We start from the raw sequence: 24,769 nt of genomic DNA, 5'->3' as shown, positions 1-24,769 counted from the left end.
GTAGCTAAATTCATAGTTGCTCATTTTACAACAATGCTATTATTGTGCACGATAATCTCTTGGTTCTGTTCATTTCACTTTTATATCAATTTATATGTCTTCCCAGGTTTTTCCTGAAATCACCATTTCATTATTTCTTATAACTTAACACTATTCCATCACAATCATATACCACAATTTCTTCAGTAATTCCCCAATTGATGAATATCCCCTCAATTTATGATTCCTTAGTTCCAAATTATTCTCTAGACTAGTTCACAACTCCACGAATAGTTTATTGGTATATTTATTTTTCCACATGCCGTCACATGTTTGTCATTTTCCTTTTCTGTCATGTTTGTCAATCTGATTGGTAAAGATGGTATGGTACCTCAGAGTTGTTTTAATTAATTTTTCTCCATCATTATGATTTAGAGTATTTTTCTATACACGATTATTGATAGCTTTGATTTCTTCTTGTGAAAAGTGCCTATTGATATTTTTTGATCTTTTATCAATCAAAGAATGTTTAGTCTACTTTTCTAGAGTTATTTCATATATCATTCTCTATCATTCATTCAACATTCTATTCAAACTGACAGTTTCTCAGTTATGACATTGTTTTTGTCCATGTCTTCTTTTCCGGAAAGCTTTCCCTCCTACCTGCCTCTAAGATTCCCTTGCTTCCCTTAAGGCTCAACTCGTGTACCATTTACCATGGGAAGCTTTTCCTGATCTCCTTAATTGTTAGTGCTCTCTCTCCTCAAATTATTTTGCATTTGGAAAATGAAATGTAAAAACATTTTATTTTCTGAGTGAGAGCAGGGACTTTTTAATTTCTTTGTGCTTAGCACATAGGAGGTACACAATAAATATATATCTTAGTCGATTAATGTTTGTTGAATAAAATGTCAGTAAGTCAATTATAAATTTGATTTCACACTAATTCTACTGTATCAAGTTCTAATGATTAATTTTTATATAACACATTGGAATGATACTTTTTTATGCTAAATTTATTGCTGTGCTGCCTAATTTTGAAGTAGACTAATTCTGTTGTCTTGACAATTATGATATTGTAACTATAATAATGTTTTCAGAGGCACATGTGATAAAACTGGAATCATAAAGAAAAAATTATTAAGATTCCTGTATAAGAATGACATGAACATATATGAAGCATTCATGTATGAGGGGAATCTTTACATTAAACATCCCTAATAAAAAGTCTGAAATCTACAGGGAACTGACATAAATTTTTAAGAATAAAAATATTTTCCATAATCAAAGGATATGAAGTTTTCAAAAGGAGAAATGCAAAGAATTATCTAATAATTAGTCACTAATAATCAGAAAAAAAAATCAATTTTAAACTCTAAGGTTTCCCCTCAAATGGTAAATTAAATGTTGGAGAAACTAAAAAGCATAATAATTCACTGCTCATAGAGTTGTGAACTGACCTATTTTGGAAAACAAATTACATATTCACTGATGATAAAGTTCACAATTTAAAAAAAAAAACTTCCAAAAAAAGAAAGGAAACTGAAATTTTGCACATAATGGTAATAAATAATCCATGGGAACATATAATTAGAGATAATAGAGTCCTGAAAAAAAATATATATCCAGAAAAAAGATATGGATTAAGATTCTTAAATTTCCAAGTGTTAATGTTTTAAGATATTGAGCACTAAAACTTTGCAACTTTAGAATATTCACAGATGAATTAAGAAAAATCTATTTCCTGAAGTTACCTTTTAAGTGTTAACTAAACACAAATCTAACTTTTCCTAGTATGTAAACTATATGAAATCATATTTTAGTCCTAATGAACATCTATTTTGAAATTTGTACCACGGAATCATAGCAAATAAGAGTTATCTAAATGGACACACGGAGAGACAGAAAGGATACTTAACCAAATTATGTAATACTTTCCCCAAAACTTTTGAGACTGGCAAGAGGGGATAGCTCTCTAAAGCAGCGATCTGTGAGCATTTTTCAAGAAAACATTTTGAAAAGTACATTTCATTATTCCTTTGCAATCTTCTATCTTGCATTTTATGCATTTAAAAATTTTACTCTGAGGAGTCTGTAGGTTCACTAGATTGCCAAAGGGAATTAGAACACACACATAAAAGATTAAGCATCCTCTAAAGTACTTAGACATAGGTAGGTCATATTGACTTATAGTTAAATTATGGCAAGATATCTTTCCCTTAAAATAAAGGTCATACTATAGCTCATTTTCTATTAATTAAATAAAAACAAGGGAATAGAAAGAATCCAAGAGTTAAATTTTCACCAAGTTACCCCTCTTATGTTTTTGATTTATTATTTTTGTGTCTATAGAGATTTAAAATTGAATTTCAGAAGCAGTTAATATCTAATACATATATGCAAGAACATTTCTATAGTTGCCTTCCAGCCAAAAAGCTAATAAAAGAAGAGCCAGACTTTTAAAATGGATACAATTAGAATGATGGCAATACTAATAATTCAGCAAAAATAAGTGCTCATTAAACAGTGACTACTGCTATTAAAGGATGAGATGATGTTACTTCAAGTAGTGACTCAGAACTACAAAAATTTCCTAACAGTACTAGTATATCTACTGCTTCAATTCAAGCCTTATATTTAAAACTCATTCTCTTCCCAGTAGATGAGACAGTAAGAACAAATTTCAAAAGATTTCAAAAGATTATACATAACCTCAGATGAAAGATTGTTCAATGCAATAAGAAATACAAATTCAGACAACTCTGAAGTTTCACTTTTACAATCAGCAATCTGGCAAAAATAGGGAAAAAAGGAAATAGTGCTGATGGAACTACAGGGATACAGGTACACTAATATACAAGGCTGTGAATTGTGTAATTTTGGTTTCTAAGGTTCCTCTTAAAGGACCAACTATCTTTATAGATGCCTCCAAAGAAAATATTTGTGCTGTACACTCTCATGATTTAACCATAAAGAGAGTAGTCAGAACTCCTTTTCAGTCCACTCAGCAGAATGAATTATTTGCAATCATGCTAGCTCTTACTTATTACCCAGGAGACATAAATATAATTTCTAATTCAGCCTATTCAGTAGGTGTGGTACAAAGAATTTCCACAGTCCAAATAAAATTTGTAGCTTCTAATATTTATCAGCTCTTTAAGGAACTTCAAGAGCAAGTAAGAAAACATACAGGCAAGATTTATATCTTGCATGTCCACTTACATAGTGGACTTCCAGGTCTTATTTTTGATGGAAATTCAAAGACAGATAGCCTTTTAACTATGTTAGTCAGTACTCCTTTATTTCAGGAAGCCCAAGAATCTCATTCTAAATATCATCAGGCTGCTCGAGCTTTACGTTTACAATTTGGAATAACAAGAGAGGAAGCTAGGAACATAGTAAATAGCTGTACGGCTTGCCTTCTTTTCCATGCTCCTACACTCCCTCCAGGGATGAACCCTCATGATTTGAGACCCAATGAAATCTGGCAAATGGATGTGACCCACTATAAATCTTTTGGTTGTCTGTCTTTTATCCATGTTATGGTAGATACCTTTTCAGGATTCACTTTTGCAATGCCAACAGCCAAAGAGACAGCCCAAGTGGTTACTGAATTCCTTATCCAAGCATTTGCAATTATAAATACAAATAAAAACAGATAATGGACCTACATATACTTCTAAACATTTTGCACACTTTCGTGCACAGTGTAAGATTTTACACACCATTGGCATACCTTTTAATCCTCAAGGTCAGGCAATAGTAGAAAGAAGAAACAGAGACATTAAGACACTCCTCCAAAAACAAAAGGGGGAGCCACAAGCAACCCTAGAGAACTTCTCAATTTAGTTCTCTATACCATTAATTTCTTAATTTTTGACAAAGATGCACTGGCTCCGGCAGACAGGTTTTATAACCCACTGGAAGGGCAGTGTCCAGTACGAGCAGCTCCACTATCTTCAGATAATTGCCAGGTGATGTGGAGAGACCCAGAAAGTGGTGAATGGAAGGGACTTGATAGGTTAACTGCTTGGGGAAGAGGGTTTGCTTGTATTTCTTCAGATGGAGAAGGAATCAGATGGGTGCCAACTAGTCATATTTGCCTTGTCCATCAGAGAGAGACAAAAAAGAGAAAAACCTCAAAACAAAGGAGAAGACCTAAGAACAAAATCTACAGGAATCATTGGATTCCCTTAACACAAAGACTGTTAAAGGACTTGAAAATCAGCAGGGATCATTGGATTCCTTGAGATGAAAAATTGTTGATGAGACTAATACAGGACTTCATAGCTTACAGGAATTATTGGATTCCTGGCACATGAACTAATGGACAATGGATTCCTTTTGGATTATTTCTAGGACTTATGGACATGTATAAATTCTCAATTTATGATTATTTGATCATGTTATTTGTTATATAACTTCTAGCTTGTGTTATATTGCTATGTGTTTATGTAATTTATGTAATTATGTGTAGTACCTCCCATATTGATGGATTTATGTATACCTGTTTCAAGTGAGCCCCTTCAGAAACCTCTAATCTGATTTGATTTCCCATTTCCTTTGATGTTTTCATCTCCCTGAAAAGTCAGGGAGGGTGGAAGCACCCTTTTTTATGATTTTTTTACTTCTTTTTTGAGTAGTCAGGGAACATGTGATCACCTTCTGTTTTGGGGATCTCACCTCCTTGGGAAGTCATGGAGGTCATAGCTGCCCTATGTTCTAAATCAAAAGAAAGGGGGAGATGTTAGGATTCTTACAAGGTGCTAAGTCACTGGAATGAATATAATTATCTAATTTAGCATGGTACTTAACAATTCTCTAGTTCAATAATGTATTTACTAGAATTCCATGAGATTCACACCTTTAAGAGTGTATACTTTTAAGGAGCTTCCACAAGCCCACTCTTGGAGACAGAGTCTGATTCCCACACTCTAGGAGATTCAGAGTCAACAGTGATTCAAGATTCCATCGTGGTGCTGGCTGGAGACAGTGGAGAGGACGAGAGGCTGGAGGCTGAAGGACTAATCTTTGGATTTGGAGACATTCGGACAAGAGCTCTCAGGAGTCAAGATGAGAGATAGGCTTCTACTAAAGCTAACCGGGCATAGGAAAAGATTCAGGAGTTTGAAGGACACAATAGAGGATCTAGACTTTAACTCCTGGCTGCATTTTGGGATTATTGAACTAAACTGAAAGGAAGGCTGCCTCCAGAAGCTCCCCAAGAAAACGATTATATTTTAGAGAAATAGAACATTACACATTATGGAAAAGTTTGGAATTATATAAGATAAATTACTCAACTTCATAGCTTTTGATCATCAGATCTTTTGGCATATATTCAAAGGAAGTCAAAAAACCAGAAGAAAGATCTCATGAATAGTAAAATATTCATAGCACCATTTTTTGTAGTAGCTAAAAATAACCAGAAACAAAGTAAGCTTATAAGGGATGTGGCTGAATAAATTGTGGTATATCAATTGCAGTATAAACAATATTACTGCACCATAAGAAATGGCAAATAAGGAATTCATGGAAACATGAAAAGACTTGTATGAATGATCCAAAGCAAGGTAAATAGAACCAGAACAATATAAATAATAACAATTATAATGTAATATAAAGAGAACGCTAAGTGAAGCTGAACACCAATTGCAATAAACATTTTTTTTCCCTTGTAAAGATGCTTGTGGAAGTGTGTGTGGGTGGTGGGGGGAAGGAAGGTCGCTGTGTTGATTGATTTTACTTAACTTTTTTGTTGCAGAGGAAGGTTCATTGGGTAAGGAGGGGTGGTATTTCCAAAAATTATGATGTGAACAAGGAATCACTACTGTTAAGTAACTTAATGTGTGATCTTGGACAAATAAGTCTCTTTGGAACTATTTTCTTATTTATAATATGAGGTGGTTTGACTAAATCAAGGATTCTTAATTTAGAGATGATGAACTCATTTTCAATATAATTAGTTTCTTTTAAAATTCTATATACTTAAAAATATTCAGAAAGGGAATCCTATGGGTTTCAATAGACTGCCTAAGGGTTGCATGATACAAGAAACATCTAGAACCCCTATTCCAGACTCTAAACATAAGAGTAATGAGTTGCAATGAAAATTTAACACACCAAATGGAGTTTAGAGCAACACCTATTTTTTTGGATGATCTAAGGAGGTAACAATTTCATTAAAATAACTGTCTACATTTGGCGATCAGTAAATTGAATTTTTAATGGCTTACAAAGTCATATCTCTATTTTCAGCACAGAATTCAAATTTCCCTGTCAGTCAATAAGTCTTCCTACTATAGTGTTATATTCTGTGTTCAGTGCTGAGAATATAAAGAAAGTGAAGACTGTCCTTTTCCTCAGGCTAGAAGCTGAAAGTTTATGTACAACACATGAGAATAAAGTAAAACTAAAGAGATAAGTCATTTGTCTAAAGAAGTAAATCTATTTATAATCAGTTGACAGGGTAGATCAGATAGTTAATTCAACCCACAGATTAGAAATCATCATTTGTCTCTACATTTTTAATTTTCTCTACAGTTTATAGTAATTATATCAGACAAAATTAATGCTTGATACTATTTCTGAAATGTTATTTCCTATTCCTTTTTAACCATGTCATATACCTCAAGAATGGAATATCATATTTTACAAGTTTTTGTTTATTTTAAGGGCTGGACATGAATGATTGCATACATGTTTCCTTCTATATTAAATCATTCATATGAAAATTTTGAAAATAATTAAATTTGGGTGATATTCAGGTTTCCTTTCCCTCTAGCTAACTGCTTTTTCCCCTATACACTTCGGAGCTATTTCTGAAACCTCAAAATAGTTTTCTAGAATAAAGGGCTCAGATTTTCATGACTTTTTTTTTTTTTAAACACAAAATCAGTATACAACTCTTGAGTACTTTAATCAGATTTCCAAAAAAAGTAATTGGAACTACTCTAATTATAAATAACCATTTGTCTTTGACATTGATATATGCTTACTTGGTTCAAGCCATATTAGTTGCTCTCTACTCCTCTTGCCTCTGAAGTCAGTAGCAAATTACTAGGTGTTTCCTTATTATCTTTAGAATCCACTGTATGACTTGGAAGACACTGAGTCAATACCACCCAGCATGGCATACCCTGATTAGAGAAGGTGCTATGCTTTAAAGGCAAAGCAGAATTGAATTAGCTCAAAAGAACTTCAAAATGGGCAAAATTAGAGAAGTTACCTCAAATGTTCATATGGATTATTTGTGTCTAACCTGTGGCAAAGCATTTCAAGCTCATATTGGTATAATTAACTACAGTTGGACATATTTGTAACTTGACTTTCAACATAGTGATGTCATTTTGGTCTTCTTTGAGAATGGAGGACAACAATCAACTACTTTCTTGATATTCCCTCTACCTTATCAAGTCATCAGTCTCCAAGTTCTTTGTCAAGCCTTTAAAAAGAATTCAAATTTAAATTTGTACTAAAGCACATAATTTGCATTTTATATGACATGTCACACAATGACAATCCTATTACTAACCTAAAAAAAAAAAAAGGTGGTTTATAAAATGTCTGGTATGTCTGGTAAATAATAGCTATTCTCTATTACTTTCATAAGTCTCCTTAAAAACAAATAGGAAAACCACAGTAAAAAGGAATAAGATCAATATAATCAGTTAGCAATCAAAACTGTACCCATATTCCAATATTTAAGGCCATCACAAACTGTTAAAATATTTTTATGCTGTGAATGATGTATACAAAGAGGACAGTTTCTCAAACAGTTTCTCATCTCATATAAATTGCAGACAATTTTTTCATCATGATTTCCATTAGTTATTTTGTTTTTAACAGTAAGGATTTAATTTTTTGCATACGATGCTTCATATTTATCCAGGGAAAAGATAATCAAGCAAAAAGCAATCAAATGAACACTAATTTGTAGGGCATCCCTATCTCCTACCCTTAGAAACTTATGCTAACTTTTCTAACAATGTACATAAGCCAAGTGCTTGGTTTAGAATATCTCTGATCTGGATGATTATATGAAAATGGGCTGGTTTAGGATAAAGTGAAGGAAGATGAGTTGACATAGTTGTTGCAGAGTTCAAGAAATAGTAGTAATTAAAAAATTATTAGAACAAAAATTATGTTATTCATTAAATACCAAGGAATTCAAAATTTAGTAAAGGAAATTTTCAAATGTAGCCTAGCATCTCATGCTTTTTTATTTCTTCTACATTTAATTCATTTACAGAAAAAAAAAAATCCCATTCAAAATTTTCAATAGGGTATGTCAATTATCAATTCATACAAAGCAAAATCAGAGGCAATTGTTTTGAATTTAACTTCCTTAAAGTACCCCTGTGCTTATGTAAATTATAATGAAAGTATTCCCCTTTGCATTTATTTGAAGAAAAGCATTATTTTGGGTTCCGTCATTTAAATTGATACAAATTATATAATATTAACATTGAGAAAAATATAGTAGTTCACTGTTTCGAGCCTACTGGTAAATTATTTGCCCCAAAGTGATTCATATCTTTGTGACAAATGGAAGTACAACAATATTGCTAACATTGTATCTCTGAAAATGTACCTGAAATAGTTCTGTGAAAATTACAACTTTTTACATTTTATTCTTTTAGTAATCTCAACAATCTAATGTTTTTTATTTCCAACTGTGAATTAATTATAAATGACTTGTCAATTGGGCTAACTATAGATGTGACATTCTGTGTCATAACTCCAAGCAAACTCTAGTAATTTTCTTCACTTGTTAACATATGCTAGCAGCATTTGGTGCAAAGTGTTCAAAGTTTTTACATAATTACAATTTCCCTATAGTCTGCTACTTTAAGCTTTAGGCCTCATGGGAAGGCAATCCCCAAAAGATATAAATTGATATTTTGGCAGACTATAGACAAATAAAATGAAAAAGAGTTAGACAACATGCCCTTCTAGGAAAGCTGTTAGAAAAATGAATGTTACATAAGACTCTGAAAGATGTTGTTTCAAAAAGATAAAAATTGCTAATAAAAGGGATTTAAAATGAGCTAACAGAACATGTAAAAGTAAATCTGATTCAATCTCCACAGGAAAACACCACAACACATTATAAGTAAATTGATGCCAAAAGGTAACTCTTTCCAAGGCCACCTGATTGTGGGTAAAATTGTGCTTAATTACTATCTACACTTACATAGACTTTTAATAGCTGAATTGAAGACAGTCCAGAGACCCTTTTAGAGAATGGGCAGAATGAAGGTGCTATGGAAGGGATTTTCACTCAAGCACAGGTTAGACCAAATGACTTCAAAGTATTCCCTTTCTCTCTTTGCTTACTGTCTCCCTCCCTCTCTCCCTCTCTCTTTCCCCCTCTCTTTCCCCCTCTCCCTCCCCTCTCTCTTTCTTTCTTTTAAAGTTTGGTTTGGCTTTATTAAGGTGGCCAAAAAATGTTCAACTTACAAAGGGCTAGAATAATTACAAAGGGAAAAATAGAATTTCCAAGCAAGAACTAAGGACCAAGGACACCAAACTAGAGAAGAAATGAGGGGGGGAAAGGATATTAGGAAAAGTTACCAAAAGGCAAAGAGATAAAGGTTCATCAGGATGTAAATATGAACTCTGGAATGAATAACACAGCACTCCCCAATCTTTCAAACTAACTTTTGCTCAGAGAAAGAGGCAGGGATGCAAATAAATATCAATGGCGATACTTTCTTATATCTCTCTTCCCCATTAGTCATAGTGGAGAAGCCAGACTACTGTTGGTTTTCCTCACTGCCTGATTCCCATTTTAACATCATAACTCACTTGGTGATAACTCTTTCAAAATTTATGCTATTCAAATTTATTCTACAATCCAAATTCTTGAAATCTTTATCAACTTCCAGAACATTCTCTGTCCTTCTCCAATGGGGGCAGTGTTTTGATCAGTTTCTTCATTCAACTTTTGTCCTGATATTGATGATCCCTTAGGTACCCTAACTTCCCACTGCAAAATTCCAGTGACTTACTCCTCCACTTTACTTCAGCTATATGCAGAGAAGATGGTACAATTGCCTTTGCCTTTGCAATCAAGTGTTTCATTTCCAAAAAGTTTGGAATCCATGAACTCAAAACCTGTAATCCTTTTCAATTAACATTTTGCAACAATTTATGTTAATAAGATGCCTCATTGTTTTGTGGGTGGGATACAAGACTTGAATTCAAATGAGTTGAATCCTACCTCAGATGTTTCCGAGCTAGCTATAGGAATAGGGGTATATCATTTAAGCTTTCTGAGCTTCAGTTTCCTCATTTGTAAAATGGAGATAATAATTTCCTCAGGTTCTTATGAGGATCCAGTGAGATTACTTATACACACACACACACACACACACACACACACACACACACACACACACACACACACACACACACACACCATTCAGCAAACATTAAAATAGTATACAAATATACTCTGTTATAACAAACAACAGTCCTCCCAGAAAGCACTCCATGGAATTGTGAAAATGAGGAGAGAGAACTTCTTCTGAATAGGACTGAATAATTAACTGTTGGCCACTTTAAAAAAAAAAAAAAAAAAAAAAGAAAAGTCCTATCTTTTATAAGAAATCACTAACTTTAGACTGAATAAAATCAAGATGCATAGTATGGAATTTTAAAGTTCAAAACACTGAATTTGGTCATTTCTGAAAGGAACTTCGCTTTTTCTTTTAAATAATACTAAAATATTAAACTACTTGGAACCAAAAAGATAAACTGAATGATGGTTTCATAGGGAGACGAGCAGGGTCAAGCATGAGAAGAAAATGTATACAAATACAAATTCACCCTGACTACACTCCCCCTCGTGGAATTTTAGTAGGATGCAAGTCAGGAGCCTAAGCACTATGGGCATTATCCTCCTACTCCTTTTGAAGAAAAAAAAAAGAAAAGAAAAAAGAAAAAAAATCCAAGGTACAATGTCATTAAAACCATATATATATATATATATATATGTATATATATATATATATATGTATATGTATTATACCTGGCATATCAAATAACTATCAGAATAGACTATTCATGTCCATTAACCATTCAAATTAATTTATTTTTGCTTTCATCTCTGAATTATTCTCAAACAGGAAAGCTGCTGACCTATATATTGTTTTAATGTAGAATATAAAATTAGAAATTTCCATGAAACACAGAAACACACTTTATAGACAAACAAACAACCCTTGTTTCCAATGACCCAATAACATATCTTAAAGAAAAAAGGAGATTTAATACTGGAGGGAAAAAAATCGGATTACAAATTGAGTTAACTTGATAAGGATTAAAATACCTAATACAATACAAATTTAATTTATTCTTAGAGCCAAATATTAATTCAAGAGAAAATATGAACATCAGATGCTGTGCCAATTAGAAAGCAAAGTTAGTATAGGAGGAAAAAAGAGAATACTGTCAGGAATTCCTCAGTATCTGTCTTATAGGTCTACTAGATCATTAACACTAGATTCTGCTAATGAACTGCTGAGCACTACACTAGAGGCAATCATCTCTACACAGCCAGCTAGCTCTTTGAAAAAGCTATTCAACCAATGTTATCTTTAGTACAAGTTCAAGAATCCTTCTTTTGACTTTTCTACAGATTAGCTTCTTCTTGGGAACAGAATGGATCATGCCTGCAATGCATATACCCATCTCTAACTATAAACAAAGGGAAATATAGGAAAATGGGAAATAATGAAAACTTTTTAGGAAGTTAGAAAAGTAGCACATTCCACAATAGGACAAAATGGAATGTGTACTGAAGGGAGAACAGCTTCCTGGTCAGTTACTTTGTACATATAATGCTGTACTTCACATGACAAGTCAGTAAATATTTATTGGTAAATCAGCAAAATCCTACTCTTTAGCTCAACTCAGTCCAACTTAGACATATTCTTGTAACTTTGTTTAAAAATTAAAGCCTATGAAAATGGTAGAATGAACATTCAACTACTTAATATGTCTAAATTTTCAAAAGATGTATCTAACCTCCTTTTCAAGAAATTGTAAATTCAAAGTCTATAGCAGCTATGCTTAGAGATAAATAATGGTGTACAATGTACCATAACCTCAATAAAATTATCATTCCTGGGTCTGTTTTCCCACCTGTAAACAGAAGAGGGGTTGAGCTAAATAATTCTTGAAGATTCTCTCAAGAGCAAAATTCTGTAGCATACCACGCTTTAAAATCCTTAATATTAGTATTGAAAAAATGTTCAAACAACTAAATAGCTCTAAGATAATTTTTCATTTGATTACCCAGAGGAATGTGATTTTTATCTTAAATTTAAAGAAACTGGATTCCTTATAACTATGGAACAATATTCTTGTGATTAAAATCAGGTAAATCACACAAGAACTTGGAAAACATTAATGATCAGGGACCATTCATTTAATATCTAGGTACACTAATGTCTTTAAGTGCTTCATTACTCAGACCTTGCTTTTACTTTTCTGAATGGATTTTACCTAAATAGGCTTTAGACATTTGGATATAAATGCCTAATTCAGTAATTACTATTTTAAAACTGTGAAACCTTTTAAGTTAAGTGGACTATTAATTAACTACCAATTATCTTGTCTGCCTACCATATCAATAGAAGTAAATTACTGACTAGCTTTTTGACAGATTTAGTCTTTTACCATGCAAAATTCCTATAGAACATAAAAGGACTTTAGTTAAATGCTTTTGCTTCCCCCTTTTGGTTATTCAAGGATCAATTTGCTCTTGTATAATGGCCAGATGTAGTCCTTTGGCCAAAAAGAATCTTCAGATAAACATTGGCTAGCTGCTCCTAGGAAGAGCAGATTTTCCCACCTCTTACAAAGATACCAATAATAATTTGGAAAATAGGAAAATAGATTTGCAGATCCCCCACTCAGAAACTTTTCCATATTCAAAACAATGAAAGTTTATGTCAAGCATTTATGATCCAATGAAGTAAAGAAAAACCCAAAGTGATACATTCCAGTAATACTTGTTCCATAGTTAAAGAATATTAGCTAATGTACAGTGTCCAAGGTCTCATGATAACCTTAAATTGTTTCCCAACAGATTATGCTGGCTAGGATCTACTCAAAATCCATCACTTTTTGAATGCTGACCAAAAGAAGGTTACTGGGAAAGCTGCCAATGGTAATATAACACTGGCAGATGTAAAGTCATATAACAGACTTGTAAGAATCCCAAAGACTAGTACCATCAATCTTTAAAATTTCTAACATCAGATAAATTGAAAATGACCCAATAAGGGTCAAACTACAGTACTGACTCTTCTATTTGATATTAGGCAGCTGAGTCAAATCTCAGAAATTTGGTAGTACCACTTGGGCTAGTAAACTGATAAATTAAATACCAATTACCACAATAATCACCCCCCCAATAATAATGTAATTAATAATGTCGGTCACAGTAAGTCAAGGAAATTGTAAAACAATATAATAACAAAAAGAAACAAAATCACAATTTCTAATTTATTTTATTTTTTTTTGCATTGGCTCCATACTTTGTAACAACTAACGAAGAACTTCATTGAACTCTAGTTTAGATACACTGTAAAATTTACATAGCAGCTAACGTCCAGCCCATGGTAGGAGCTTAATCAATGCTTGTTGACTATTGGCCTAAAGAAATGCTTATCTTTTCAGGTTAAAGAATACTGTAGTATTCTTTTTTTTCTAATTTTTCTAATATAAATTATTTTCCTTTAAAGATTTAAACAATGGACACCATACCAACATAAACTTATTGAAAATCTATTCAGTAGCAAGGAATTAAGGATACAAAGACACACAGGATCCAATCTCTATCTCAAATAGTTTACAACCTAATTAGGAAAGCAGGAAAGATATAGAAAAAGATAGACACCCACTCTTCCCTTTTCCTTTCTTTTTTAGTCCAGGTCATATCATTCCTTTAAAGAACCAATTCAAAGTATTTCAGCAAATGAAGTGAGCCATGGTGTAGGAGGCCAGGGAGTTACAGCTATGTTCTATGGACTAAATATATAAGTTTTCATGAGGACTTTGTTTTACTGTGTATATGTGTATATGATCTGAGTCAGGATCTAGACTCTTAGTTATCCCTGTCAAGGCAGATACTTGTACTCTAAGGTAGAATTCAAGGTCACCTGGTCACATGTCATATGTAGCTTATGTCTAGTTGGCTTATTTTTTATAATAATTTTACCTCTTACAATTCTACCCCTTTCCCTTCTTCAACTGTATTTATTCTCTTCCCATGTCCAAATATAATTGAAAGAAGAGACATCACTGATTATTGTGGATTAAACCCAGCATCTTCAAAGATATCTTTATTCAGTGGCTATTTATATCTTGGGACCATATGAGGAAACATAATTTTTGCATTAAGTCAAATTCTAGTGTCACTAAGATTGATACCATTTAAAACCAAATACATTGTAAAGTTTTGTTTCAGAATTTTAAATTGATAGAGCTCAGCTTTCATTTGAAAGATTAAAAGAGTACAAGAGTTTGGAAAGAGCATCTTTATAATGCTCTGACTCAATATTGAAAAGAATTTATTTAGCTTAGATGCCTAAGGCAAAAACAGCTGGAGAATTCAGGAGCCTCCCATATTTTAATATGAAGTGATGTCATAATTGACAAAGCTTCCAAAAACTCCCTAAATTCTGTAGTTAAGTAACATCCAGAACATCAATGATTCTAGAAAGCCAATATTCTCCTGCTTAAAATGCAAATTCTGTCTAAATGTAATTTTTACAATTAAATATTTGGCTCAATTTTTCCATATAGCAGAAAGAAACATAGAATTATCAGTGTTTCAACTTGAGTGCATTTTCCTGGCCAAGGTAGCTATGGAAGCCCCTAAAACAGGATGCATTGTTAAAATATAAAAAATCCATTTGAAATTTTAAAGGTTTACAATATAATGACATTCTAAAACAGCAGAACGATAGAATTTCAGTCTTTAGCAGTCATTCAAGTTAATGATTATGCAACATATCTTACATCACCTCAAAGGTTAAAGCACAATCTAATTTTAACTGTCACCAGTTTACTAGCCCATTGAGTATCTTGTCCTATTCTAATTTATTTTCTTATTGTTATCTTTCTCTATGGCATAAAAGAACAATTGGTGAAATTCAAGTGGAGACCAAAGCAGCTTCATGTGTTATTCTTTAAAGTTTATGTCATTTTTTGCATAGTCTGTGAAGTCCTGTTATCTCAAATCGGAGTACTTTGGTTTACTTAAAAGAGGATTACTAAGTACATCAAATATTAATTTGAAAATAAAAATGGATTACAAAATACATCGTTGGGAATCCTGTGTATACACCACTAAAACGACCTTTGGTTAGTTGCATACCACTTTTTTAAACATTCTTTTACCTCTCTGTATTACCCTCCTTGCTACTTTGCTTCAAAGTTTACAGCTTGTTCTAGCATCACTTCCCTTTTATCAAATATGCTACTGAAATATAGTTTAACTTGAAATCACTTTGCCCCTTTAAAAAATGTACAAAAAGGTACCTCATTATTAATTTTTTGCAATATTAGTATAAAAGCCACCTCTAAGTTCATCTCTATGAAACAAATTTTCCATCTAAAAATATACCTGTGTGTATGAGCAAATACACATTTATAGAGACACATATACACACATCTCTTTTAACTGAAGCATGAATACAAAATAGTCCAATGTGTAAAATGGAATTTGGGCAGCAAAAACACAATTTTTCAAGTAGTTACTCTAATAAATTAATGATGTTTAATGTACCCTATTAGGAAAGAAAATTCTTTGTTATATCTTGCTATATATGTCTTATATACTATATATGCTTGAAAGAAAGGCAAAAAATTCTACATCCCTTCGCATTTCTTCCTTAAATTTTAACTGTCTAAAAAGGATAGAAGGAAAAGTAACAGTCAGAAAGAGGTTAAATCTTTTAGTATTCTGAAATAGGTTAATCTTCTGCTCCAATCCCTGGATGCTTATAGAACATGAGGACTACTAAGGTATTTCAGAGGTAGTCTAATGGAAGTTGAAGTAGAATCCTTCTATTACTTCCTTAGATGTTGCAGCAGCCCCTCTGTTGGTTAAGAGCTATGACAACTTTGAAAATCCTTGGCTAGACCTGTCCCCTTCTTTGCAATAGTGACTATCTGCCAGAATTGAGATAACTTCTATGCTTACACATGGAACACTTTCAAAGTTGCTGTGACCTTAGATTGGGCTTGGGAGAAGGAGTTGATGGGCTACTTTTGGTGCTGAACATTGCCATGTACCCTGTGGATGCTCAATCTATGTTAACTGAGAGAATGGTTCTGATAATCAGAATAGTTCTCTGTTGGGTCACAAATGCTGATCTCAGAATCTCAAGCAAACTGCACACACACACACACACACTATATATATATATATATATTTATACACCCATACATATATATGTATATATATATATACACATACATACATATATATATACACACACACATATATATACATATATATATATACACACACATATATGTGTATGTATATGAAATCAATAAATTTGAATGGCTGAACTCAAACTTTAGAAGTGTATAAGAACAAAAAAATTATTCTCATAAAAATTCACCATAAAGAAAAATAAAGTACCAATATTTCATTTATACCTGATTGCTTTTAGGGCAATATTGCATATATGTATAATGTTAATGAAAACTCTCCTTCTTATTAGGTACCTAGTTTGTAAAACAAAATAAGTCAACAAAATATTCAATATAAAAAAAAATTCAATGTTGACATTAATGCAGAAGTATTATAAACAAATAATAATTTGTAAGATTGTTTTATACTGACAAGATGGTACATAGATGCTAATCATGTGTCAAAATCTTCTCTCCTTCCCAATCATTCCATAAAAAGAAAAAAAAAAGACATAAATCAAACATATTCATATTTACCCAGAAATGTGCATGGCAATTGACCATCATGGTTCTCTCAATAAGCTCATCAGGGCATTCCAAGAGATGATGTCCAGAGACCACACCAGCATTATTAACCAGGACAGAGACCTCTCCAACTTCCTTCCGGACTCTTTCAGCTGTCAAGTAGACATTCTCTCTTTTCCCCACATCACAGGTGTAGGTAAAAACCTGTAAATTGCAGGGAGGTAGAACTTCCTCCTCACCATTTCCAGCTGTTCTCAGGAAGACAGATGAGGAAAAAGAATGGAACAAGGAGAGAAAAGTGACTGGTGTGGTAATTCGATAAAAAAAAAAAAATCACACAAAACAAAAATACTACAACAAGCTACAATTTCTATAAACAAAAAAAGTTTGCCAATTATTAAAGTTACAGCTGCTTTTCTCCTCCCCCCCAACAGTCTTGAAGAATTATAGCAATTTACTGCATACTTTTACTTAAGAGAAAGCAACATAATTGTGACAAGCATAGTACAAGCCAGAATAAACCCCACACCATCTGCAATAAGGTTCAGTATCCTGAACTATATGAAAACAGCTTACTGGGATCTAAAAACACCTGGAAACAACTGACTTCATCCCAGAAAGTTTCTCCCCCTCCTCTTTTCTGGGAACTGGTGGTGGTGAGGAACAAAATCTCTTGCTTTTCTTTTCTTACTCTCTCACAACCAATATGAAGTTCTTCAAAATAGAAACTTATTTCAACATCCAGAAGAAAAAACTTAGAAATATTAATATGTCTCATATGTGCCCAGAAAATGATTATTATAAGGGAGATTTATCAGTCTTCACTAGAGAAACCAGCTTTTTAAAAAGATGCTCTTGCACATGTCAACATCTCAGGTGAATATGAAACTTTCATATGCTAATGTCTGGATAAATGACATTTAAACTAAATCTCTCTATTAGAAAATAATCATTTATTCATTAAGCTTTCTCCTCAAAGAAGGATATGATCTAGATTTTATGACCCCAAATAATCAGCAACTTAATATTTAAAGTTACATTTTGTATCTTAATTTTCCTGGCATAAAAAGCAACCCGATTCATATTTCTGAAAACACACTCTTCATTTTACTTCTACATGTACATTTCCTTGAAGGGGTGGATGAGTATCTGACTATGCCTTTCTCTGAACTGTCTCATTAAAAAAAATTGAAATTGAATATCAAGTTTCTAGATCAGGAACTGAGTTTAAAAATAATAAAATTTAAGAACATCTATTGTTTATAATGCCGTGGTTTCTTTGGAGTTACCAAAGGTAACTCCAAAGAGATTTCAAAAATAAAACTCAAATCTAAAATGATATTCAATCATGTGGCAATAATATATTGCACGTGTATATATGTGCATCTATACGTACACAAGTGATCTTTAGTGAATCAATTTGAACATTTTTCTGTGCAGAAAGTTACAATGAAATTAATCCTGCCCCTAGACCAAGCTTTAGGATTACAATATAATAAGGCATGATGCTACACTGTAGCAAACTAGATACCTGCAATCAGAACAACTTCCCAACAATACCTACTCTTCCCATTTCATATGGGGGTGAGAAATTCCCCTTGGACCTTAAGCACTTTGTAACAAGTCTCTTTGAGCTGTGTTTAAGTAGGCAAAGAGTTCTCACTAACCCTATTCTTTCCTTAGGAACTAAATGAGATCCAATTAAGATCCAATTAGCACACCAGTTTTGTTTTTAGATTGCAGCATATTAGATGACCAAATAGAGTTGCTTTGTCCTTTAAGTAAATTATATTCACTTTTCAGGACAGGGCTACAAGGAAGGACTCTAGTTCAGATCCATTTTCTCTCTCCCGAGGGAGGCAAGGACCCTACCCGGCTGTTTCACCCTACAGAAGGAATGGGTTGACGGGGAGGATGGGGTGCCGGTCCGGGTTACCTTGAAGGGCAGCGGCATCAGCTGCCTCCAGGTCCTGGTAGATGTGGCGCACCATGCCCGCCGTCTCTTCGTTGCTCTGGGTGTTAATGTCCCACAGAACCAGCAGAGCCCGGCGCCGGGCGAACTCGAGGGCGAAGAGGCGGCCCAGGCCGCTGCCGGCCCCGGTGATCAGGCACACCTGTCCTGCCACGCTCTTCTCTTTGGGCCGCACTAGCCACTTGGCCGCAGCCAGCACGAATGCCCAGAGCACTTTAAAAGTGACCACGAAGAACTCCACCACGATATTCATCGCGACGCCCAGCCCAGCGCAGCTCCCGCGACAGCAATAGCAGCAGCAGCAGCAGCACCCGCACGGACCGACCCCGGCCTTTTTGCTTTCCTGCAGCTGAGCGGCTGCGGGACCCTCCTGGCTCCTTGCCCCGGGAGGTGGCTGAGTGCCACCTTCCTCTGAGACCGAGGAACTCCCGGGGAAGGGAAGGAAGGACCCGAGAAGAGACCCCGCACCTAACTTCCCCCTCCCCCCAAGTTGCCTCCTTGACTTTTGGGGGGACGGGGGCGCTGCTGCTGCTCCGAGGCTGCCGCTCGCTCTCTGCTGTACTACCCCCTTGCCCAGTTAGGCACTGTTGCCCCCCCCCCCGGAGGGTGCAGTCACCCCAGGCCGCCTTCTGCTGGCTAGCCGCCTGCCTAGGAGCGCTCGGCCGGGCTCCGGTCGCTGCCTGGGCACGGGGTCCGGCAGCGGTGACAGCCACTCGTTAAGCTGCCCTCATGCTTCCAGCTGCCCCTGTAGCTGCTGCTGCTGTGGCCGCACCGCCCTGGCCCCGCAAGAGCTGTGCAGAGGCGGGACTCGCAGGCCGGCCGCAGGAGGAGTTGTCAACTTAACCCAACTTTAAAGAGCGGGGTACGGAAGAGGGACCGGAGAAAGTGGCCAGTCCTTCCCCGGAGGCAGGAGCAGCCCAACGGCTTGAAGCACCCCCAGTACCTGCCAGGCCCCCCAGAGGTCTCGTGTCGCCCACCCCCTCGTTCCCCTCTCAGCTCCGCGGCTGTCACTCGGGCACCGGGAGTCCGGAGCAAAGCGCAGCTTGCAACTCACAGGCTAGCCCGCGCGCACTGAGCGGGCTCCACGCTCTGCGCTATATAAACCAGGACGGGGAAAAGCCGGCGGCAGCAGCAGCAGCTCTCGTTCCCTCCCCCCGCCTTTCTCCTTTCCTCCCCCGCCCCCTCTCCTTCGTTCCCCTCCCCCAACGGCGCACCCCGCCCCCCACCGTAGCCCAGCCCCCAGTCCTCCCTGCAGCAGCGGCCGCCGCGCCGGGGCACCCCTCTAGCAGGCTCGGATCGTAGTCGCTTAGCCAGCTCGTACCTCCCTTCCCTGCTCACGCCTCGCGATAGGGGGTGCCCCGGCCTTCGCCTGCCCGCAGCCCCAGACATGAAAATCACCACCGCCATCCCCTTTAGTGGCCTCTCGGCTCCGAACCCGACCCCTTCCAGCCACACCGGCTTCCAGAGCAGGCCTGGCCTAGGCTCACTGCCACTCCCCCCGCCCCGGGTCAGGCTCTTAAGGGGGACACCTCAGCCAGCCAGGGAGGAGGGAAGGAAGGGCCTCGGCCGAGCTCCACAGGAGCCTGCCGAACCCATAACTAGTATTGGCAGAGCTGGAGAGGCAGTAACTGGCATATCCGCTGCAGCAATGCCTAATCGCCGCCATCCCTAAAATGGAACCACCGTTGTGGCCTTTATCTTCCAACTCCTGAATCTGCCTACAATCCCCAGCATGCTGTGCTTCTTGTCCGGAGGGCAGGAACGCGAGAAAAGCATGCTGGGATGTGTAGTTTCCGAGAAACTAGGTAGCTAGAAGGAAGGGGAAGTCTTTTTTTTTTTTTCCCCTTTCAATTTGTAATAACCAAACACAGTTAATGAATGCTAAACAGAGATTTAGGATTGTCAAGCAGGATAACACCAAAATGAAAATATTTTGATAGAAAAATTCAATTGTATTTTTTCCCTGTACCTGTTTTCTTCAATAGTGTCGTCAGAAGAGTCCTCAATCAGTCATTATCTGAATTTCGATTTCCGCTTTCAAAAGCAATCTAATCTGCCTCTTTGATACGCAGGCACTATCTCAGACACCTACAATTTTAGGACCCCAACACTTGCCTAGTCTTTAAGTGTTCAGTACGCATGCGCGTACTTCCTCTTTTTCCGGCTGGAATCATGGCGGGCGCAGAGTAAGTAAATGCTGCTCTCCTTTAGAATCCTTTTCCATCCTCGAAAATTTAAGCCTATCTGCCCATATCCCCTCCATCTGGCGATTGCTTAGACCATATGTTATCTACTCATATAACTTTATTTTCTTTTGAACGCGGGATACTTCGAAGCCAGGCTGGGATGCGGGCGCTTTGGGGTGGAGGACGAATGGGGTCGGGAGGAATTGGGAGTAAACCTGCAACGGGGTTTGGCCTAGGGTGGCAAAAGCCGGAGCTTTATGAGGTCCTACGGGGACCCGGGCGTCTCCTTTCCCGCTGCCTCGGATCGCCCGCCTTTTCCTTTGCTCTTGAGTTGTGACCAGAAGGCCTTACCGTGGCCCGTGTTTGGAAGCCCCTGGCTTTTCCTGAAGTCCAGAGCGTTCGTTCCTCTGAATCAGCCCACATGGCGTTAAGGTCTTGTAAAATATTTACAGGAAAGAGTAGCATTAAGTGTTTTGCATGTAGTAGGCACTTTGAGTTGGGATGGAGGGTGGTCGGTGTGTTACTTAAAATACTTAGACGTATGAAAATTAGAACTCTAAAGCCAAATGTTTTTGTTTGGAAGGGATCCGGGTGGAAATTAGTTCTGACAGTTCTGCGTTTTTAGTGTTAGTGAATTTAGACCTTTTTGAGTACGGAAATAGAAATTCCCAAGCATCCCTTTTCTCAATGCCCTGTTTTTCACCGTGTATTAGGTATGTGTTTAGTCCCTTGATGAAATGAGTAGCTATTTAAAGGCAGATTGAACTTGTGTTTGCCACATAATGAATAATATAGCTCTTATTGGATAATAGTAAGTTAAAGGAGTAACTGGGATTCCTTATCTGTGGTAAAAAAAAAAAAAATCTGCTATGGGAACTAGATCTCTGATCGAAGTCTTGTCTAGGACTGTGACAGGTTTTGCCTTGCCCAGGGTGGCATAACTAGTACCTGTTGGAGAGAACTCTGACCTCGGTTCTTCCCGGCTCCAGGACCTGCCATTTGGATAGTGGACTTGTATTGAGCTTGATACCCTAGGCAATCCATTTAGCCTCTCAGCTTTAGTTTCCTCAACTCTAAAAGTGGAGAAATAATACTACCGTGCAACATTTTGTAAAGATCAAATGATATCTGTAAAGGGTCTTGCAAACTTAAGACAGCATTGAAGAGTTGTCATGAAGAGGGCTTCTGACTTCTTTATTCAATTCTGTAATATTAATTACAGAATACGCTTAAGAATGTTAGAGAAATAGTAGTTGTAATAATAGCTTATGTCTATATAGTGTCTCAAATATATGCTGGGTTCTTCTCAAAGGGGTGAGGTAAATGCTCAGATGAGGAAACTGAGGCAGTAGAGATTAATTGACTTTCCCAGGATCCCTTCTTAGCTAGTGTCTGAGTCTGATATGGAACTCAGTTCTCCCTGTACGATCCATGGTACTATGTATGTGAGTTGTGTTTAGGGATGCCATTATTATTAGATTTTGTTTTGAGAGAAAAACCCTAGTCAGAATTATTTATTATTTTGAAAATATAGAGAAAAGAAGAAGTTACCATCTGTTCCAGAATCCCTTCTGAAAAAGCGAAAAGCTTTTGCAATACTGAAGGCCAAACGCCTAAAGAAGAAAATGGCTATTAAAAAGGTAATTAATAGCGTTACACTTATTTATATGATTTAAAAAACTTAAAACTTTGAAGGTTGTAATAGACATATACTTGGGATTGAATTTTAAAATGGGTGGTTCACTTTTGGATATTAAGAAAGGCATTTTGTGACATGTGTACATTTCTTTTTCAGCTCCGTAAAATACGGAGAAAAGTTATCTATGAAAAAGCTAAAGCCTATCATAAGGAGTACAGACAGATGTATAGAAGTGAAATCCGGCTGGCTAGAATGGCACGCAAAGCTGGCAACTACTATGTACCTGCTGAACCCAAGTTAGCGTTTGTGATCCGAATCCGAGGGTAAGTTGAATTCTGGCTTGGGGATTGAAGTTTATTCATGAAATACTTAGTTTTGTATCCCAACTGATTTTATTCCCTGGTTTAAGAAATGTTTAAAAACAAAAAACCTTTTTTGGAATGAACCATGTATTCTTGCCCCTCATATTCTTTAAAACCACAACGATTTTATTATAATTATGGGTCACTAAAAGAAAAGAGCCTGATCAATTTTTTAACCCTCTCTTCCACTCTAGTATCAATGGTGTTAGCCCAAAGGTCAGAAAAGTTTTGCAGCTTCTTCGTCTTCGCCAAATCTTCAATGGAACTTTTGTTAAGCTTAACAAGGCTTCAATTAACATGCTGAGGATTGTGGAGCCATACATTGCATGGGGGTAAAGAGTTCTTCCTATTTTAATTTCTTTTCTATTAATAAAGTAATTCCATTACTGACAAGAACACACATGCATGCACACCCATTTTTATTTTATTTATTTCAGTTACCCAAACCTGAAGTCTGTGAATGACTTGATTTACAAACGTGGTTATGGCAAGATCAAGAAACAGAGAATTGCCTTGACTGATAATGCCCTTATTGCAAAATCTCTTGGTGAGTCTGATCTATTTAGGTGGATTTTTGTAGAATTTAGAGTAAAAAGGGATACTATCTGTTTAATTTACAGAAGACAAAGCTTAAATGGGCAAGAGAAGTAACTTGCCCCCACTTATACAGGGTAATAGTAGTAGAACTAGGATTCTAACTTAGATCCCAGTTCTGAAACTTCCCAATAGACAAAAAGATTTGGGCTCTGTACCTATACCTGTATGTTAAAGTAAAATGAAATGTTTTGAGTTGGATTCACCAGTGAATTCTACTGATATTTTTCAAGTATAAAAAAATTTAACATATCATTGCTTTGAACTTTTAAAGTTATCTCTGATGGTGAGCACAGTAATAACCCACGTAATTTTCAGGTAAATATGGAATTATCTGCATGGAGGACTTGATTCATGAGATCTACACTGTTGGCAAGCACTTCAAAGTTGCTAACAACTTCCTGTGGCCCTTCAAATTGTCTTCTCCACGAGGTGGAATGAAGAAAAAGACTACACATTTTGTGGAAGGGGGAGATGCTGGTAACAGGGAAGACCAGATCAACAGGCTCATTAGAAGAATGAACTAAAGGTAAGTTTCAGGCATCTTAGAGGAAACTTAAAAATTTAACTTTTTTTAAATTTAAATCAAATTTCAGTTTTTATCAACTAGATTGTTAGACTTGAGTTATGTTTCAGATATTTGGGGCAGAAACCAGTATTAATATTTTTAGTTAAGTTTCAGTAAATAAGTAAGTTGGGCAGAGATCATTAAATCAGATGGTCTTATTTGAAGGGGTGGTTTTGACTGCAGTGTGTTGGTTTTTTTTTTTTTTTTTATGGATTATGTATAGTGTTTCATGCTTAAAGGACAGATTTAAAGAACATTTTAAACTCATGGGTTACTTCCCCCCAAAATCACTTGTGTCTGATAAATTTAGTCTTCAATGCTGATTTGAGCTAATGTATTTAAACTGAATAAGCTTTAATCTTTTTTTCCTTTTTCCCTATTTTTCAGGTCTCTACCATGATTATTTTTCTAATGATCTGTTAATAAAAATGTCTCTCATAAAATTGATATTTGCTTTATTGAACACATTTCTGATCAAGTTATGTGCCTGCTCCTATCATTAAA

The 24,769-nt window shown here is 36.0% G+C and overlaps 2 protein-coding genes across 3 annotated transcripts in view; one reads left to right on the top strand and one right to left on the bottom strand.

The window, feature by feature from the left end:
- The window catches only part of RDH10 (retinol dehydrogenase 10), a 34,237-nt gene extending 14,171 nt beyond the window's left edge, over positions 1-20,066 (bottom strand). The window contains exons 1-2 of the mRNA XM_074278878.1: positions 18,881-20,066; positions 16,957-17,192 (exon numbers count right to left, since the gene is read on the bottom strand). Coding sequence (XP_074134979.1) covers positions 16,957-17,192; positions 18,881-19,169 — 525 coding nt within the window. The 5' untranslated portion in view covers positions 19,170-20,066. The remainder of the gene's footprint in view (positions 1-16,956; positions 17,193-18,880) is intronic.
- Positions 20,067-21,040: 974 nt separating this feature from the next.
- RPL7 (ribosomal protein L7) lies at positions 21,041-24,732 on the top strand. 2 transcript variants are annotated; one of them, XM_074278879.1, is made up of 7 exons: positions 21,041-21,102; positions 22,637-22,742; positions 22,898-23,064; positions 23,298-23,435; positions 23,541-23,650; positions 24,016-24,226; positions 24,653-24,732. In XM_074278879.1, exons 1-6 carry the CDS (start codon positions 21,056-21,058, stop codon positions 24,222-24,224), a joined length of 777 nt encoding a protein of 258 aa, XP_074134980.1. In that variant the 5' UTR covers positions 21,041-21,055; the 3' UTR covers positions 24,225-24,226; positions 24,653-24,732. The 2 variants fall into 2 exon arrangements, with proteins under 2 accessions (XP_074134980.1, XP_074134981.1); XM_074278880.1 differs by lacking the exon at positions 21,041-21,102 and adding an exon at positions 21,509-21,534.
- The last annotated feature ends 37 nt before the right edge of the window (positions 24,733-24,769 follow it).

Source organism: Sminthopsis crassicaudata, chromosome 1 (genome assembly GCF_048593235.1).
Source record: "Sminthopsis crassicaudata isolate SCR6 chromosome 1, ASM4859323v1, whole genome shotgun sequence".
Taxonomy (NCBI): domain Eukaryota; kingdom Metazoa; phylum Chordata; class Mammalia; order Dasyuromorphia; family Dasyuridae; genus Sminthopsis; species Sminthopsis crassicaudata.
This window is presented reverse-complemented; position numbering and strand designations above follow the sequence as displayed.